Source organism: Hemicordylus capensis, chromosome 4 (assembly GCF_027244095.1).
Source record: "Hemicordylus capensis ecotype Gifberg chromosome 4, rHemCap1.1.pri, whole genome shotgun sequence".
Taxonomy (NCBI): Eukaryota; Metazoa; Chordata; class Lepidosauria; order Squamata; family Cordylidae; genus Hemicordylus; species Hemicordylus capensis.
Genome location: NC_069660.1, coordinates 61,515,786 through 61,535,561, shown reverse-complemented (window position 1 = coordinate 61,535,561; position 19,776 = coordinate 61,515,786). Strand labels below are relative to the sequence as shown.

The 19,776-nt window shown below is 46.0% G+C and overlaps 1 protein-coding gene across 5 annotated transcripts in view; it reads right to left on the bottom strand.

The window, feature by feature from the left end:
- Positions 1 to 19,776, bottom strand: part of LAMB3 (laminin subunit beta 3) — an 89,991-nt gene that overhangs the window by 21,023 nt on the left and 49,192 nt on the right. For all 5 annotated transcript variants that reach the window (XM_053246838.1, XM_053246839.1, XM_053246840.1 and 2 more), the window contains 6 exons: positions 17,977 to 18,088; positions 15,384 to 15,756; positions 13,911 to 14,071; positions 3,501 to 3,709; positions 2,699 to 2,902; positions 1,870 to 2,014 (listed from right to left, as the gene is read on the bottom strand). In XM_053246838.1, coding sequence (XP_053102813.1) covers positions 1,870 to 2,014; positions 2,699 to 2,902; positions 3,501 to 3,709; positions 13,911 to 14,071; positions 15,384 to 15,756; positions 17,977 to 18,088 — 1,204 coding nt within the window. The remainder of the gene's footprint in view (positions 1 to 1,869; positions 2,015 to 2,698; positions 2,903 to 3,500; positions 3,710 to 13,910; positions 14,072 to 15,383; positions 15,757 to 17,976; positions 18,089 to 19,776) is intronic.

Genomic DNA, 19,776 nt, shown 5'->3' with positions numbered 1-19,776 from the left:
TTATAATTCATGCTCAGTAAATTGTCACTAAAAGATATATTGCCAGCTACCTAGGAGTAAGTCCCACTCATTTCAATGTATCTTTTACAGGTAAATATGTGCAGAACGATGTGACTAAGCTGCAATCCTAGGCAAGTTTACTCAGAAATAAGTCTGAGTCCAACAAGGTTTACTCTTAGGTAAGCATGAATAGGATTGCAGCTTTAAGGAATAAGTTTCTTTGAATTCAGCAGAATTTACTTCTGAGGAAACCTGAGGCTTTAAACAGGGATTAGATTAGTCCAAATAAATCTGGTTCTGCAAATCTGAAGTCAAAGGTCAGAGCAAAAATGTTACAAAATTCATAGCGGATAAACTATATGTATTGCCTAGTAAACCTGAGTTATGAAAGCCTAAACACCTTTTAAGCTATGTTTTAAATGACAAAATTAATGGAATCTATTCTGCAAGGCACACTGGTCAGAACAAGAAGTAGGTTGGACTCAGAAAGGTCATTCACACAACCAAAATCCTGGGACTAGGGATGGCTGGTGGAAAAGCAGGATTATATCTACCTCCCCCCACACAACTGTTGGAGATCCAGCTCCAGATGGCATCAACCTTTTGTACCAGTCACCCTAATGACCACTAAGGGCATTGGGAGTAGAGATAGCTAGTTAGGGTCTCTTTCTCTTTCCTGTTTATCTCTGCCTTTATGACCCCTCTATTGATAGAATGTACTCAGGAACTTCCTGGGAGTGACTTCCTCCTTCTTCTTCTTTCCAGAATGCTTCTAACTCTCTCTCTCTGAGCACCATGCTTCTATAGGTCTCTCTCTGACCAACATGTAGCCAACTGTTATATCTAGGTCTTTTCTATCATCATGTATTTCCGAATAAAGTAGATTAGTTTAACCTTACATAAATCTCCGTGCTTATCATATACAAGCTGTTGCCCCTGAGAATCTGTTAACTTCTGCTGTAATGGGAGTAATTTAGCTTCTAAAATACTCTGCTATATAAGTAATTTTCTCTAACAACGATCACAGCTCGTTTCCTGCTTCACTGCACCATTTGCCTACAGATTGCTGCTGCAGCAAGCAGCACAGCAATCTGGAGCTGACAAGAGCAAGGCCCTGTCTCCAGGAATCCCACAATGCACTGCTTGCCTGGTGCATTGAGGAAATGCTGGTTGCCAGGATGCTCTTTCATCCTGGCCCTATGGTCAAGCTGACCATATGACTGGGTGGTGAGGCTGGAGATTATAAAACCCAGGCTACAGGGTTGGACAGTGCCAGGATCAGGACAGATCCTAGCACTCCACACAACTAGCCCTACCCAGGTAGGGCTGTGCAAGCCCAGGTATTGCTGGTTGTGTGAACAACATTAGTGTGAGTTTTATTTCATGATAATTATCATTGCAGAAAAAAATGGTTAGCCTAAGATGTACAACATCTCTCATTAGCATAGCCCCTTGTAAAGTTACTTGCAGCACTGAACCAACACTTTCATTGATTGATTATGTTTTTAATAAGCAAAAGAGGGATTATTGTGAATTGATTAAACTGCTGCCTCTACTTCAGTGGGAATTATGTTTTATTTATTTGCAAATGGCCTGAAATAAATGGATGTGTACAATAAAGTACAATTCTGTGACAAAAATGATTTCTGCTGTTAATGTAGCAGTGCAACTCTCTTGGGTTAACAGGAGTGTAAAAGTGTTATTTATTCATTTAATTTAATTATTTGAGTTTTTCTCTATATTAGCGAGGTGACATAGCTTCTGCCCACTTTATATTGAGAGTAGAACTCTCCAATATTTCGGTGCTTAATGTAAAGAACTCTGGGACCTGTTGGGACTAATGTTTCGTGCACGGGATTCTGGCCTTACCCAACAGGAAGTTGCGAACTTGGCGGATGAACTGCTGGGTGCGCTGGATGTCTCCTTCTATCTGGGTCCTAGTTGTGGTCATTTGGTCTCCCAGGCTTTGGGTGTTAGTTTGAATCTGGTTGGCAGCTATTTCTGCAGCTCTGATCTGTCAATTGCAAGGCAGAGTCAGTTTCCATACAGTACCCCTAAAAATGTCAATCCCCAACTACTGGTTCAGTAGTTTGATTTTTATAACAAAAACAAGAACTCCTTGTTTTTTAATTACCCCATTCTAGTATCTAGCAACAAAGAGGTGATTTAAAAAAAAAAACACCAGAGAAAACAGTGTGGGAAATTGAAAAACGAACGTTAATGGAGCAAAAACCTTCCCTGTGTATCCATTTACAGGAGCACAAATACGTCCTAAAGTAGCACAGCTTATTGAAGTAGCACAGTGGAATCATAACACCCACATTATGTGCAATCACAAAGCAGTATTTGTTCCAAGTGCCCTATTTTGGTCCAGGAGAGGCCATTCCACAGGGGTTCCGGAAAGTTTCCCTTTCTGAAAAGGTGCTATTATGCCTTCAAGGCTGGGTCCTTCCACATATGCATAGAAATACTCACCTGTTGCCTCATTAAAATTAAAACATCACATAAGTAGGATTATAATTAAAATTGAAAATGGATGTTTCCGTGATAGGCGTCATGACAACCATATTTGCACAGCACAAAACACGCATTCTCCTTGACCATGGTTGAAGTGCTCTCATTCTTTGCTTCTCTTGGAAACAAAGTTGGTAGGAACTTCAACTGCCTCCCTACCCCCAGCCTCCTTCTGCAAACGCACCATCTGTGTGGTCTCCTCCAGTCGGATGCTTAAGTTGCGAATCTCTTGAGAAGTTTTCCTGGACGTTTGGATGGAACTGCTGGAGAGTGAGAAGATTCCTCTGCAGCCCTGACTAGGGCCACATTCAGTTGTGTTCTGCTGGGGACACAGTTTCCCGACACATTCCCCAGGAGTACAAATCTCTGACCGCATGCCACTGCAAATCTAAACAAAGAGATGACAGGATCAGCTAAGTTATGCCATCAACAGTAAAGTGTGCTGTCGAGTTGGTGTCAGCTCCTGGCGACCACAGAGCCCTGACCATTCCCGCACCACTGAGTGCATGAATTTCATTTGAGAACATTGCTCTGAAAAGCAGCACAGTGAGTGGCTAGTAATTTTCATGGCAACAGGAGATGTGAATACGAGTCTCCATAGTGATAACAGAACAGCATAAAGGAAGAATAAAAACAAGAGACACTGGCCAAAATGTCTTCTGGTTTGTAAGGCCACAGCCATCTAGGTTGCAGTGAGAACCACAGGAAATAAGTTTCACTGGATACCAAATTATTATCTATCACCACATTGAACCATCAAGCTATTGAGCACCAACTTTAACAGTTCCTTCACCAGAGGTTTAGTTAAAGGTAAAGTTATGCCGTTGAGTCAGTGTTGAGTTGACATCTTCTTATATCGCTGTTGCCCAATATAGGTGTTTCCCATAGTCTGGGAAACATACCAGTGGGAATTCAAACCAGCAACCTCTTGCTCCCTAGGCAAGTTACTTCCCCACTGTGCCATTAGGAGGCTTAGTTAGTTTCACCTTATTAATGGCTGGAGTCAAGTTTGGAGAGGAGGCTATTTCACCCTGCAGAGTCTCCAGTCCTGAACTATGGTCTTGCAGATTGCCTTCTAGCTCCTCAGCATTCCTTCTATTTCCCATAGATTGAGCCAGCCTGCTAGAAGATCCAGCTATGCGCACGCTGGCATTAGAAGATGTCTGATGTGCAGAGCTGACTGTCTTGAATGATCCTGTGGGAACAAAGGAAAATGCAGTATGAATGGCTTCATGACTCATAAATGCAGCACTGCTTCCCAAACCCAGTACTGAGTTTTTACCTTGGAAAAAAAGAGGGGGGGGGGATCTGCCAGAGCAGTGAATCACAAGGACGCCAACTGAAAAATACTTGTCAATCACCTTTCATGTGAAACTCCTTAATGGCCTCATTTCTCTTTTCACTTAATGGGTTTTTTAAAAGTGCACTAAGAGAAAGAAAAGTGATGCATATACTGAATATGGGGGGCATCTAAGCTTTATGGTGTATAATAAGGTTGCACTTCCACTATCTCTGGCTCCAAGCAGTCATTCAAATGGTCTTATCAAAATTTAGTAGGTTGAATGATGAAATTTTAATGGGTGACAAAGAGAAGACAGAACTGCTCAATTCCTATTTTGTCTCCATGATCTTCTCCAAACAAGGGAACTGTGTGCAACCTCGCAAAAGCAGCAGAAATGGCAAAGGGTCAGGATTGCAGTTCTAAAGTCGATAAGGAGTCAGTCAGGAGACACTGATTAATCTCAGATGTGTGCAAGTCTTTGGAGACAACTGAATTCTATCCAAGAGTACTAAAAGAACTTGCTGGTGTAATCTCAGAACCTCTGCCTATCATCTTTGAGAAATCCTAGAGAACAGATGAGGTACCACAAGACTGGAAACAGGCTAATGTCATTGTTTTTTAAAATCTTCAGATGAGGGAAAGAGGATCTGGAAAAATACAGACTGATCAGTATAACTCTGATACCAGGGAAGATGCTAGAACAGATTACAAAGCAGTATGTCTGTAGGCAGTACCTTGATAACATGGCAATGGTTAGTAGAAGCAAGCTTAGATTTGTCAAAAATAAATCCTGCCAGACTAATTTTCTCTTTTTTGATTGGATTTCTAATTTAGTGGATTATGGGAATGCTGTGGATGTACTTTAACTTGATTTCAGAAAAGCATTTGACAAAGTTCCCAGTGATATTTTGGTTAGCAAATCGGTAATGTGGGCTAGATTATAGTACCATCAGGTGGATTTGCAAGAGGTTAGAGCACCATACTCAAAAGAGTGTACATCAATGGATCCTCATCAAACTGAAGGGAGGTTTTGAGTAGGATGCCACAGGGTTCTGTCTTGGCCCAATATTCTTCAATGTTTTAATCAATCACTTTGATTAAATCTGCAGATGACTCAAAACTGGGAGGGAGGGATAGCACCACAGATGACAGGAATAAAATTCTATATCACTTTAGCAACAGAAAACTGGGCTAAAACTAATAAAATGAAATTCTACAAAGACAATACAAAGTTATGTCCTTTTGATTGTGGACATAGGCACATGTCAGAGATGCTGTAGCAGATTCCTGCACTGAGCAGAGGGTGTTAACTGGGCAAAGAGACATCATTCAGAGTTGGTAATTCTCTTTATATTTAATAGGCAGAGAGCAGCTGACCCTGTTCAACTCTCGCACAGCATGGTTATTGCTGGTATCTACTTTGTGTTTTGATTGGCTTTAAAATGGTGAGCCCTTTGGGAACAGGGGACCATCTTATCATTCTTTTTCTATGAAAATCCACTTAAACATTTTTATTGGGGGAGTAGTATATAAATGATGATGATGATTTTAAAATAATTAAAAATTAAATTTATTAAAATTATTTACAAATAATTTCAAAATCAAAATGTACATTTTGATTTGCCATGGTAGGAAAAAAGTGTAATGTTGGTTTGTGTGTGTGTGTGTGTGTGTGTGTGTGTGTATATATATATATATATATATATATATATATATATATATATATATATAAAAGGCTCAAGGATAGATCAAGACAGGCAATGGGCAGGATCCAGACTTAGTTACCCATGACTAGGTCCTAGAAGCCCTTCTCACCATCAATGAGAAGGGCTACCCTCTTTTGTAGGGAGGAAGCCTGAAATTGCTTACCTCCCTGCAGATGATAACAGAGGATTCACTGGGTAGGCGGACCGCCCTCCCAGTCAAGCAGCAGCTCTCCTGCAGGCTGCCCGTGCCTCACCACGCCGCACTCGGTCACTCCGGGGGTTGGGCTCAGGGAAGCACTGCCGCATGGCTCCCTACCCCCAGAGCCCTAATAAGGCTCCACACAAGTGCATGGCGCATTACTGGGAGCCCCCCACCCCGAGTGTGTCTGCCATGGCTGCAAGCAGCTGCAGCAGTCACACAATCAAGTAAAAACAGGTTGCTTACCTGTAACTGATGATCTGGTAGAGATCCGTCGATATCCATAAGAATGGGTTCTGCGCCTGCGCAGGAGTCACGCGGTAGCCATGCCTGAGCTTGTCGAAGCGCCGAAGCCACGCCCCCACGCTGAGCGTTCTATATAAGGCGTGTCTTTGCGCGAAGTCCCTCAGTTCTTGGACGACCGCCGTGGAGGACGACCATCCAGAAGACGAAGGTGAGTTCATCCAAGGTAAGTGCTCAATAAAGGACGTTGCAAAGGGCTGCACACCGCAATGCACATAAAGGTAGTCCTACTGCAGAGGGGAGGTCGGGAGGGTCTTATGGATATCGACGGATCTCTACCAGATCATCAGTTACAGGTAAGCAACCTGTTTATCTGGATCGAGATCCGTCGATACCCATAAGAATGGGTGTCTAGCGAGCTCCAAAAAAGGAGGAGGGGAGCAGTAGGAATTAAGGCAGCACCCTTTTCAAGATGCTTCTCCCGAATGAAGCCTCTGCAGCAGAACGTACATCTATGGCATAGTGTTTGATAAACGGGGACTCAGAGGACCATGTAGCTGCTTTGCAGATGTCCGTGAAAGAAACCCCTGCTAGGTGTGCAGCCGAGGAAGCGTGGGCTCTAATGGAGTGGGCCCGTATAGCTTCTGGAGGTGCTTTGTTTTGTAGTTTGTATGTGAACAATATCACCTGCACCAACCATCTCGACAGTCGTTGTCTGGAGACTGGGGAACCTTTGGAAGAGCCTTGGTAAGACACGAAGAGACGTTTGGAGGCTCTAAAGTCTTGTGTTCTGGACATATAGAACAGCAGAGCACGGCGTACATCCATAGTGTGCAAGGATCTCTCCAAGGAAGTGGAAGGAAGTCTGAAAAACGTAGGCAGGATTATATCCTGATTGAGGTGGAAGGAAGACACTACTTTAGGTAAAAAAGAAGGATCCAGACGCATTCGGACTTTGTCTGGATAAAAGATAGTATAAGGGGAGTCTACTCTGAGTGCTGTGAGTTCACTGACTCGTCTAGCAGTAGTAATTGCTATCAAAAAAGCAGTCTTCCAGGAGACCAGTTTCAGTGAACATGTGGCCATGGGCTCGAAAGGAGGCTGAGTGAGGGATGAAAGAACCAGAGATAGGCTCCATGGTTCTACAGGAGGCTTAACTGGCGGGTACACATTCAAGAGACCTTTTAGAAAGGCCTTACTCAACGGATGGGAAAACAAAGTCTTTCCATCACTGCCCGGTGTTGTGCGGAGAGGGCAGCCAGATGGACCTTAAGGGAGACATTTGCAAGACCTTGAGTTTTTAGTATCGTTAGGTAACGTAAGACTTCCTTGATCGAAGCCTGCTTGGGTAAAAACCCTCTAGACCTTGCATATATTTTAAAACGGTGCCATTTGCTCTGATAATTCTTACGAGTGGATGCCTTCCGTTGGTTGAGCAAAATTCGTCTTAGGAGAATATCCGCCAGGCGGTCAGATGAAGGGTGAGTACGTCTGGGTGCAAGATCTGGCCGTCGTCTTGTGTCAGCAGATCTAGGCGCTGAGGTAAGTGGTGGTAACAGTTCTTGGACAGTCTGCGTAGCCGCGGAAACCAAGGTTGTCTTGGCCACCAAGGGGTAATCAAGATCCCGTCGGTCGGTTGAGACAGCAGACGTGCCACTACCCTGGGTATCAGTGGGAGTGGGGGAAACATGTACGGAGTCTCTTCGGACCAGTTCAGCTGAAAAGCATCCCCTAGAGAACGAGCATCGTGGCCCGCTCTCGAGCAGTAACGGGAACATTTTGTATTCGTGGAGCAAGCAAAGAGATCTATGGAGGGAAACATCCACTGGTCGAAGAGCGGGGTCAAGACTTCTGAATGTAGTTCCCATTCGTGTTGGTGATCTTTCAAAAAGACCCGACTGAGGTCGTCGGCTAATACATTCTCCAGGCCTTTGATGTGTACTGCTGCAGGGGCAATCTGGTGTTGGATGCACCAGTGCCACAGCTGGACGCTGAGGGCACACAGGCTCCGGGACACCGTTCCGCCCTGACGGTTGATGTATGCTTGTGCAGTTGTGTTGTCGAGCTGGACTTGAACAATCTGGCCTTGTATGATTGGAAGAAAAGCTCGCAGAGCCAGAAAAACTGCTAGTAGCTCTAGGAAATTTATGTGTAGTAGGGCTTGTTGAGGAGACCACCTGCCTTGGATCTTGTGCCCGTTGCAATGTGCACCCCAACCCTGTAGAGATGCATCTGTGGTCCGCCAGACAGTAGGGGAGGGATTTTGAAAGGGGACCCCACTGAGCAGATTGTTTCGGCGCGTCCACCACGTTAGAGAACGAAGGACTTGAGGAGGCATTAGTAAGCGTTTGTCTTGATTGTCCCTGCATGGGTGAAAGACAGAAAGAAACCATAGTTGAAGCTTGCGCATTTTTAGGCGAGCGAAGTGTATAATCGCATTGCACGAAGCCATCAGCCCTAAGAGGCGTTGGACGGCAAGGGCTGGTTGGGTTGGTTGTTGCTGGAAGAGACGAATCAGGTCTCCAATACAGTTGAACCTGTCCTCTGGTAAGAACGCTTTCTGCACTCTGGTGTCCAAAACTGCTCCTATGTAGGAGATAACCGGAACCGGTTGTAGATGTGACTTTTTCCAATTGATTTGAACACCTAGGTCGTGGAGAAGATCTATCACATAACGGATATGCGAACGTAACTCTTCTTTGGTCTTTGCTGCCAGAAGCCAGTCGTCTAGGTATGGATAGATAGCAATCCCTCTGGTATGTAGGTGTGCAATCACCACAGCCATGCATTTTGTAAAGACCCTCGGTGCGGTAGACAGTCCGAAGGGCAATACATTGTATTGGTACACTTCCCGTCCGACGGTGAAACGTAAGTACTTTCGGTGGCAAGGTCGAATACTTATATGAAAATAGGCGTCCTTGAGGTCCAGCGTTGCAAGCCACTCTTCTCCCTGAAGGAGAGGTAGGATGTGCTGTAACGCCATCATGCGGAATTTTCGGACGTGAATGAATTTGTTCAGGCGACGGAGATCCATAATGGGTCGTATACCCCCATCCCGTTTGGGAATTTGGAAGTAACGGGAGTAGAACCCGTCTAGCCTGTCTGCCCATGACACCGGGGATATTGCCCCTTTGCAAAGAAGATCCTTCACCTCTTCCCTCAGGAGATCCGATGCAGGAGTGAGCTTCATCCCCATAAACCGAGGAATGGTCTTGAATTCGAGTGCATAGCCTGAGCTCACAATCTTCAGGACCCATTTGTCTGATGTTATGTGGTGCCATGCGGGGACATGGCTGGCCAGCCTGATGGTTGGCTGGGACAGAATAGTCGGTGGTGAGGACGGTACCCGCGCTGGCTGGGAAAGGGAGAGAGGAGGAGGTGTCAATGGGCAATTGCAATTTTCAAAGACGCTTTTGGTTGTCCTGCGTCTTGGAACGCTGGGGTTGAGAAGCTTTATGCCTCTGCTGGTAGGCTCGCTTTTGATATGGGGTATATGGCTTTCTGAAATCCCGGCGATCTTGGGTTCGATAGTTGGGCCTGTATTTTCCATAATTGGGTCGGTATCTTGATGACTGCCCGGAGGATGATTGGGCAGCGGTGAAGGTTTTTGCCGTGAACTTGGATTTTTTTAACTGTTCCATTGTGGCGTCTGTGGTGGTGCTGAAAAGACCGGAGCCATCGAAAGGGAGGCCTTCGATCTTTTCTTTCATGTCCATCTGGAGATTAGTGGACCGCAACCAAGCATGCCTGCGTAGAGTGATAGCTGCTGTCATGGCCCTGGACTCACTTTCCGCTAGGTGTTTAGAAATGCTTAGCTGGCGACGAGTCAAATCCCCAGTGTTTTCCAAGGTCTGGCGGAACTTAGCCCTAAACTCATGTATAGGCAAAGATTCCAGGTATTCTTCCAAAAGTTCCCAGAGGCCATGTGTGTATTTGGCCGTGCAGGCCGCATAGTTGGCCACTTTGATCGAAAGGCACGAAGTCGAATACACCTTCCTGCCTAAAAGGTCTAGTTTTCTGCCCTCTTTATCCGGAGGAACTGTATGGCGTTTGCTTGACTTAGAAGAAGTGGCGCAATCAATAACAAGAGAATTGGGCGCCGGATGCTTCAACAAATATTCATTGTCCTTATCTTGTACCCGGTAGAGGCTCTCAAGTTTCTTGGAAGTTGGCGTGGAGGTGTGGAGTACTTCCCAAGCGCACTTAGCCACCCTAGTGATCACTGGTAGCATAGGGAGTGCCACTGGAGCGGTAGATTGAGACTGAAGCATAAAGTTGTATACCGGATCATCTATTGTCGCCAAAGGAGAGCGAATGTCCAGCCCCAGGGAATCTGCCATCGCACGAATGTGCTTGTGGTAAGCTTTTAGCTCATCATTCGGAGATACATACGTGGGTGGAGCCACATCCACTGGAGGATCCGCAATATTACTGTCCTCATCCGAATCCGACTCAAAATCGGACGAACCATAATGTTCAGAGGGGGAGCAAGGAGACGGTTCATTTACATTAGTTTGAGCAATGGTTTGTGTCTCTTCAGTGCTGACAGATGAGTGTGGCAGGACATCTGTCTGAATGGAGGCAGATCTTGTGCTCATAGGAAAAGTCTGTGAAGCGCGGTGAAATAGTTCTGGGCACTGCGTCTGGGTAGATACAGTAGACACAGAACGCAGTGGCAATCGTTGAGACCCGGTGTCATCAAACACATATGGTTCTCCAGGTGAAGTTGTACCCATGGGATCCTGGGGGTATTCACAGGTGTGCCATGTTAGCGGGGAGCGTCCTTGGCTGGCGGATTGAGGTCTGGAGGAGTGTGCTGTGGAGACTGAAGGTTGAGATGGGCCTGCATCTGTTGGCAAGAAACCCTTAAAGGTAGAGGTTGTCCGTCTACTCGACGTTGAGTCCAATAGCGAAAGCAGTGAGCGAGTCGCTGATGGTAGAATATCCTCAGCATCGACGTCTATGATCTCGAAAGCAGGAGGTGGGCAGCGTGGCGTCACCTGAGAAGTGAGGACCGGGGTGTGCAGTACAGTATCTAGAAGACCGACCGACGGTGTAGATGGCGAAGCCGAGTGTAGTGGGGTCGGAGCTGGCGATAGAGCTCGAGCAATCGGCATCGAAATCGACGTCGAGGCAAGCACCGGTTGAACAGCAGGAGTCAATATCGAGGCAACTGTCGATGCTGAATGAGCCGTCGACATCGAAGGATTTGTCGGCATCGACTGAGCTGTCGACATCGAGGGAGCAGGTAGCGCCGACTGATCAGTCGTCATTGGTGGCACTGCAGTGGTCGATGGAATCCCCGATGTTGATGGTAAAGCTGACGACTTCGATACTCTTGGTGGAGATGGAGTACGAGGAGGCAGGTCTGGGGATCTTCGACGTTTTCTAGGTGGAGAACTATGCCGATCTGTGTTTCGACGCCCAGAAGGAGAGTCGTTACGTCCACTTGAACGAAGATCCGGTCTCGATGGGGAAGACGAAGAAGATGTACACAGCGTCGATGTTGACTTTACCGGTTTCGATGTCGATGTGGATAACTTGGATACACGCGAAGGAGCTGGAGATTCCTTCGACTTAGAATGTTTCTTCGGCATCGAAGTAGGCTTCGAAGAATCAACTTTCTTCGATGCTGAGGAAGACTTTCGGTGGCGGCTCGACGTTGATGGAGGTGCCGACTCCGCCCTCGGGGGCAATTTTGAAGACGAAGTTGATGTCGAGGGACGAGGAGTACCCGGAGTGGAGGGGCTCAGAACCTCGTCATAAATAGCGGCCCGAAGGCGTAGCGCTCGGTTTTTTCTCGTTTGCTTCGAGAAAGAGAGGCAAATCTTGCAGGAGGCGACATTATGTTCCTCACCGAGGCATAATAAGCAAAGGTCGTGAAGGTCCTTGGAGGGGAGTTTCGCCCTGCAGCCTTCACACCATTTAAAAGATCTTTTCTCCTCAGTCATATTCACACTCGTAGTGGAGTCCGTTCCGAGGTCGAAGAGCCGGGATCGTCGTCAGTCAGTCCGCGTCGAGAACCGGGAAAAACCGAGAAGTCAGTCCGAGTCAAATTCCAAACAAAGGTCGCTTTCCAGTCCGTCGTCAAAACCAAAAATCAGTCAGTAAAGGATGAACTCGTTCTTAATGTAGAGAGGAACTTTTCCAACAGCTGAGGTGGCAGACCGAGGTCCAAACGCAAAGGCGGTCGGAAAAGAACTGAGGGACTTCGCGCCAAAGACACGCCTTATATAGAACGCTCAGCGTGGGGGCGTGGCTTCGGCGCTTCGACAAGCTCAGGCATGGCTACCGCGTGACTCCTGCGCAGGCACAGAACCCATTCTTATGGGTATCGACGGATCTCGATCCAGATCCCGGTGTTTGGGCACACTTGCACCCAAAACCTGGGTTAGGCGGTGGGCTACCTAAGAGGGCTCACCGCCATGCCGCCCCGAGGAGCCATGCAGCTCCCAGCGGTTCTTACAAGCAGGCGAAACTGGGCTGGGCTTCCCTAGCCCGGTTTTTGCTGCTCGTGAGAATAGCTTCCTAGTGAAATTAAGGGGACTTTAGTTAGTCAGCACTAACCTGTCTCAATGGTACTTAGTCATGACTAACATAGAGGTCATTCACACAATCGAAAACTGTGTTCTACCTAGGTTTGGGAACTGTGTGTACTCTCAATTTTTGATTGTGTGGAAGCAAGGTTAGAGGAAAACCTGGGTAGAAGTGATTGTGTGGAAGCAAGGTAGGAGAAAAAGCTACCCAGGTTTTCCTCTAACCTTGCTTCCACACAATCACTTCTACCCAGGTTTTCCTCTAACCTTGCTTCCACACAATCACTTCTACCCAGGTTTTCCTCTAACCTTGCTTCCACACAATCACTTCTACCCAGGTTTTCCTCTAACCTTGCTTCCACACAATCACTTCTACCCAGGTTTTCCTCTAACCTTGCTTCCACACAATCACTTCTACCCAGGTTTTCCTCTAACCTTGCTTCCACACAATCACTTCTACCCAGGTTTTCCTCTAACCTTGCTTCCACACAATCAAAAATTGAGAGTACACACAGTTCCCAAACCCAGGTAGAACACAGTTTTTGATTGTGTGAATGACCTCATAGTCTGGATTTTACCCAGTAGTTTTAAAGAGAGTGAAGTTGCTTTGGTTAAGGCATTGTTGTTCTTGTTGAACACACACCAATTATTATTTTTTGAGGCTTGTTTTTTGTATTTTCTGATTAATCAGATTTTACAGGTTTCTGAAGAACTACAAAAGCCCACAAAACGTGTTTACTAAAGAGACTGGGGGATGAATGTGCACACCATGAGTCTGCTTCATAACACCTCCAGCCATTAAAAATAAATCCTATTATCTATCTCCTGTCCAAAGTGCAGTACATTTTTTAAAATGGCCCAAAACTATAGTGCCATATTTGAAAATGGTCAAAGCTTCCTCTAAGGGACCTTAGAAAATGTACTTTTGTAAATCTGGGCAGAATTCCCTTGTATAGATCCCTAAGGCACTCATAGGACTGCAGTCTGCAAGATTTATTACTGCTCTGACCTGCCCTCACAGAGAGTTTTTAAAAATGACATGTTTGTGAAAGATTGTGAAATTCTGATTTAACTCAGAATATACTTCTTCTCTACACATGCATGCATGCATGCAGCTAATAGCAGCTCCAGTGGTGGAGGGAGCAATTTGCATCAGTGAATCTGTACAGGTGGAAGGGTTAATCCACCCCACTCTCTGCACCATAGCCACAATTCAATCCACCCCACCCACCAGCTACTTTTAGGGGCAGGGGAATAAAGATGCATTCACACATTTCTGATATCATGCTAAGTTTGGCCTTGTCTTTGAGGCAGGACTTAAAGCAACACAGAAAAGCCCTTTTTAATCAGACATCAATCCTCATCTGCAACAGCAAGTTCAGCTGCTTATAAAGTTAACTTATGTGAGGATGGAGGCACAACTGTTATACCTGAGAGGTCTGTGCTTCGGTTGGCTTCAAACTGGGTCTTCTTGTTTTGATACTCAGTGGTAATTAGAAGCAGGCTTCTATCCAGAGCATCCATATCTATTGATAAGGAGGACACTTCATCCATAAGAGGTATTTCAGATTTCATACGTTCAATGGTCTGCCTAGAAATTATAGAACACACACACCTTTTGCATATTTGGGGAAAAATATTATAGTTATTCTCTTTCTTTCTCCCTGATCATTACCCTCAGATCCTTCTGCCAGCACACTCCCACTTAAGTCAGTGATACTTCTCTCTATTTGTTTTTTCTGACAAAACACACCAACTGCCCCCACCCATGCATGATTAAGGATGTAAATGTGCACATTTCCTTCCCCCATCTGGCATGCCAAGGACTGAGAAAGCCTTCCCAGCATGTTTTGCACTGCCAGTAGATTGGCAAGCTTCATTACATCAACATGTGTCCTCTGATTGGCCATGAAGGGACAGGTGGCAGGAGAAGCCCTGCTGGAGCTTCTACAAGCATAGGATCATAGAGGGTGCTTTGCAGAGTGGCACAATCATGGATGGCAGCCTCTATAGCTAGTGCTCTCTATTGTTTCCAAGTCTGCTAGTTTCCAGGAGGTCCTGTGAAAGGTAAATGGATCCACAACCAGAACAGCATGGCAGGAAAACTCCCTTTTCCTAAGAAAAGGTTAAGAACAGGGTACAGATGTTGGACTACCCTGTTTTGAGCAACGTGGGTTGGAGGGATTTTCGTGCATTCACATACCCATGCAAACCAGGGTAGAAGACCACCTATGATGGTGTTGGTGGTCATGTGAGCAGGGCTACTGTTTTAAGTAGTTGCAGAACTGCCTGCCACCACAACATCCCTGTTAGTAAAGGAGCCAGCTGGGGGGATTGGTACCATCTGTGTGGATGAATGCTCATTGTGATTTTTGACAAGGTCTATACCCCTGGAGATGGAAAATAGTTGATAGCATTGCAACATTCAGCTTTCTGTGTGTTCTCATGCTTTTGTTGTCCTGACCATTGGGCCTGTAGCAGCCAAATTTGCAATGGTGTATTAAAAGCTTTTAAAGCACAAAAACTACTATAACGTTTTATCAATGTTTTCGAAGGAATGAAAATGAAAATTGGCAGGAATGTGCTCCAATGATCACTCCATGGAGAGTGTACAACAATTTGTTCACAGTTACCCTATCCCTTTCCTTTGTGAAAAAAATACTGCAATTCTACCCCAGACATTTGGGGGTAGGGATAAAGGAGGGTTGATAACACAGAGAAAGCTGTAAGTGCAACAATGCTATTTTCCATCTCTAGGGAGGTAGATGTTGCCAAAAACAACAACGAGCATTCATCCCCTGAGATGGTAGGAATGGCCAAAATTTGTGGGCCTGGCACAGGGACTATGTTGTGTATCGCACCCCTGGTTTGTTGCAGATAACGAGAATGGGAAACCTGTTTACCTGACTGTAGCAATGATATTCGCCACCTGATCCAGTCCCTGCTCTGTTGTGAGGGGATTTCCCAGGATCCCTTGGATTCGCTGCACTTCACCTTCTGCTTCTAAGAGGCGGGTACTGAAGCCAGAGCTCATTGTCCCTAGATGCAGTCGCTGCGAGGAATTTTTCAAGGTGGCCTGGCGCAAACCAAACCTATGGAGGTCGTCATCGTAGGCCTGGAAGCAGGGGTGGCATGCCTCACAGCGGTAGTAGTTGCCACAGTAACCCCGCTGGCACTGGTCACAGCGAGACCCAGTAAAGCCAGCATGGCACAGGCAGCTGCCTGTCACCTTATCACAGCCCATCTCCTCTGTGCCCTGGAAATTACAGTCACAAGCTGTTGAGAGAGAAGAAGGAGAAAGACATTAATCTCTCGAGAATGTTTATGGGGTAGTAGTTGGGCTACTAGTTGGAGGGCTATGGGCCACTTCCAGCCTCAGAGGCAAGATGCCTCTGAATACAAGTTGCAGGGGAGTAACAGCAGGAGAGAGGGCATGCCCTCAACTCCTGCCTGTGGGCTCCCAGTGGCATCTAGTGGGCCACTGTGCAAAACAGGATGCTGGATTAGATGGGCCATGGGCCTGATCCAGCAGGGCTATTCTTAGGTTTTTATGGGATCTGCTTGCTGGTGATAGACTAAGGGCCAAACTCCAAGGGTCATTTAAATGGAGGGGCGGCTCTTTCATGAGGCAGGATGAGAGTGTCACCTTAGGTGGAAGATCAGTGGGGTGCCAGCAGGGTGACAAGATTCCCCTCTCCCACTGTCACCATTCAGAAAGCTCTTTGAGACCGATCTGACTCTTGCAAGCTTTCTAAGGAGGACTCTCTTCACATGCCTTGCAAAGCTTGCAAGAAGCAGAGGGGAGAAAAGGAGGCTGCTGGCATGCTCCCCATACAGAGGTGCATCTGATTTGCATGCAGAGGTGCAACTGGGTAATTTTGGAGCCTGGACGTAAAGGCCTTGTGCGGCCCCACCACCACCCCTGCTGCCCCTGCCACCCCCACCCCCTACTGCTGTCAGATGAGCTACAATGCACTATTTTTTTGTACTAGAACATGCTCAGGGAAAGTTGAAAACTTCTTTTTTAGAAGAGATTCTGAATAAGATGCTTCACACTGACACAGAGAGATATCACATTTTACACGGACAAACCTGCCACTTAAATTAGCAAGCCACTCAGCAATTGGAGGGCCCCCAGGCCAGCAGGGGACTGAACCTCCACCCAGAAATCTGGTCCAGAGTGCCACTGTCCCCATGTATTTTCAAAGCCTGCAGGGGTTGGTTTTGAAAGGGACTTGGCTCCCACCAGGAGTGTGGAGGAAAGGAGCAATTTGCACCTTCAGGTGCCCTAGTACCTTGGGCTGGTTAAATGCATGTATCAGCATGTAGTTATAGGCTTACACACTTACTCATGAGCTGTAGCCTTGATACAGATCAGGACCACAGCACTGTGATAAAGGTAAAATGTGCCGTCAAGTCGATTTCAACTCCTGGTGCCCACAGAGCCCTATGGTTTTCTTTGGTAGACTACAGGAGGGGTTTACCATTGCCATCTCCTGCGCAGTATGAGATGATGCCTTTCAGCATCTTCCTAAACTGCTGCTGCCCGATATAGGTACCAGCGGGGATTTGAACTGGCAACTTTCTGCTTGTTAGTCAAGCATTTCCCCACTGCACCACCAATATTAAATCCTCTACCTCCACAGTGTTTTCCCACAGAATATCACCCTATGAAACAGCTATCAAACCCTGGAAATATCATTTGCTACAATGGCACTTGCAGGATTAGAGAGCAGCTTGGACATTTTTCATTAGGGAAACAGTACTGAGATAAAGGGTAAAACACTCCCTACTGCCATGCTGTGGTCCTGATCTGTATCATGGCCACACACACATTCTACTCAGAAGTAAACTTAAGCCTGTAACTATACGCTGATGCATTAACAGCACATCTAGTTTGACTGTAAAGCTCCCACAGTGTATCTTTCTAGCTGATTTCCTAAGAGTCTTATGACAGCAGACTCATCCAAGTTGAACTGACAGGACTTGCGGCATTGTTGCATTTTATTTTGAAATGATTAGATAAACTTTCCTGTCATAATCTTCTGTTCAATTAAAGTGTTGTGCTGTTAAGGATAGGGGATGTAAACAGGATAAAATAATTATTTATAGGATACTACTTCCTTCAAGCAGCTGTGAATTGATCCAGCCCTTTCAGGACTATGAAATAAAGCCATGGAGGAGTAGGATCTATTCAAGCAGAAGAGAAGGGAAGCAGAAGGGAAAGTGTTCTTTATTTTTTCATGTCTCACAGTTCCAAAGTTCTGCAACATTTACCAAATTCCCATACCATTCAGCTTTAAGAATAATATGGAAAAGAGCAAAGTATTAGCAGAGGGTTGAAAGAGATTGTTATGCGTAGCAAGACGTGGAGCAGAGAAAGCTGTCAAAACATTCAAACATCAACAGCAAGATTTTGTCACTCAACAGAGGGAGTTGACAACAATCCTTGGGATACTCTGTGATTTCCAGATGGATGTCACCCATATTTCATACCTCTGCATCCTGTCCTGACATCTCCATAAGACTGGTCTGGGCAAACCTTTGCTTCCACAGCAGAGCATGTCTGACCCCCATAGCCTTCTTTGCATGAGCACTGCCCTGTGAACTGGAGAGTGGGGGAGTGGGGGGTGTCAGTGAAGAAATGGCTACAAGGCAGAATTACAGAACTTTGCCCACTGGTTTGGAGAACAACTGACCAGACCAGAAGCTAATTGCAAGGAAAGCCTCCATTTGTGAAATGGCAGGCTGAAGGAAACCCAACAGATTTGCAAGTGTGGAGGGTTCCAGCCACTCAAAACAGCAGGCTGGGATGCTTGCCCAGAAGTGGATGAACTCTCAGTTAAGCAGGCTGTACCCAAGCAGCAATGTTTCTTAGACAATGTCTGTCCAGGAGTAGGGATGTGCACGAAACAGGTTTTGTTTAGAGCTTGAAACGAAGTGCAAAATGACTGAAACATTTTGTTGAAACAGCAGTCAAACCGGCTGTTTCAACAAAACAAAACTCAAAAGGTGTTGAATGTTTTGGGAAAACCTGAAACAGCCCATTGTTCCCCATGGGTATCTCCTAGGGACACCAAAGTGGGTTGGGTGGTATGGCATGATGGGATAGAGGATATCTACCCTATCCTATGGGGTCCTATGGGGATCTAGTTAGCAGATTCCTCTGCTAAAGGAACACCACTTTTTAAAGTGGTGATTATCTTTATTTAGCAGATGCCCATGACCACACTTGATTTGTATAACAAGCCAACCAAAAATCAAGGAGATTCCAATCAGAAGCCAGTGCCAGAAAATCAATCATCAAAGGAAAAACAGGTCTCCAAAATGGCACTCAAAATGTCAAACTGTTTAGATCAAAATGGGGTTGTTTTGTCCTGAACGCAAAACAGGCCCTTTATTTTTTTAATTTTTTTATTTGATTTGATTTGATTTGTATACCGCCCTTCCAAAATGGCTCAGGGCAGTTTACAATTAAAACAAACCACTAAAACAGTAAAGAGCTAAAACAAATTTAAAAACAACATAACAATTAACAATTTAAAAACAATTACAGTGATTAAAATCCCAAAATCGGGGTTCAAAATAAATAGAGGCATTTTGTTTTGAGCTTGAAACATTGTTTCGGGTTGAAAGGTTTCAACGTCAAAACATTCTGCACATCCCTGTTCAGGAGCATTGTGAGTTTTCCACATGAGTGAGGTTTTTCCAACAACAAAACCCAGAAGTTAGAATCCTAACTAGAAATCCCAGCCAGACTACACTAGCTGTTCCTAGGAGATAAAGAAGCTATTCCCATGATCAGTAGAAAGCGGGCTAAGGGAACCTAGCCCGCTTTCTACTGATCATGGCGACCACTGGGCTAGCCTGGTGGTTCCAAGGCGGCTAGCCCGCCTAATTCCCCTTCCTTTGAATGAGGTCAACAGAGAGAGTGCTCCATTAACCCCATATTTTTGCTCATGTGTTGCCGTGGCTCTTGGCAACACACAAGTAGATGCCCAGCCAGGAGGCTACATTCAGCCTCCCAGCCTCGGGGGTCTCTTCAGAATGCCCCATGCACTCGCCTGGGGTATCCTGGAAGTTCCAGGGGCCACATGGCCCCCAGTCCCCACAGCCCCCACCGGCTCCATGATGGAACCGGTAGTCATGTAGGCAGCCGATCTGGCCACTCAGGGCTGCAGGCATTATCATCTGCAGGGACTCCCCATAGATCCCAATAAGGCGCTTGACACAAACCATGTGAAGCACCTTATAGTCAGTGGCAGCCCGTGAACGTGCCACTGGCTGGGGGGCGGT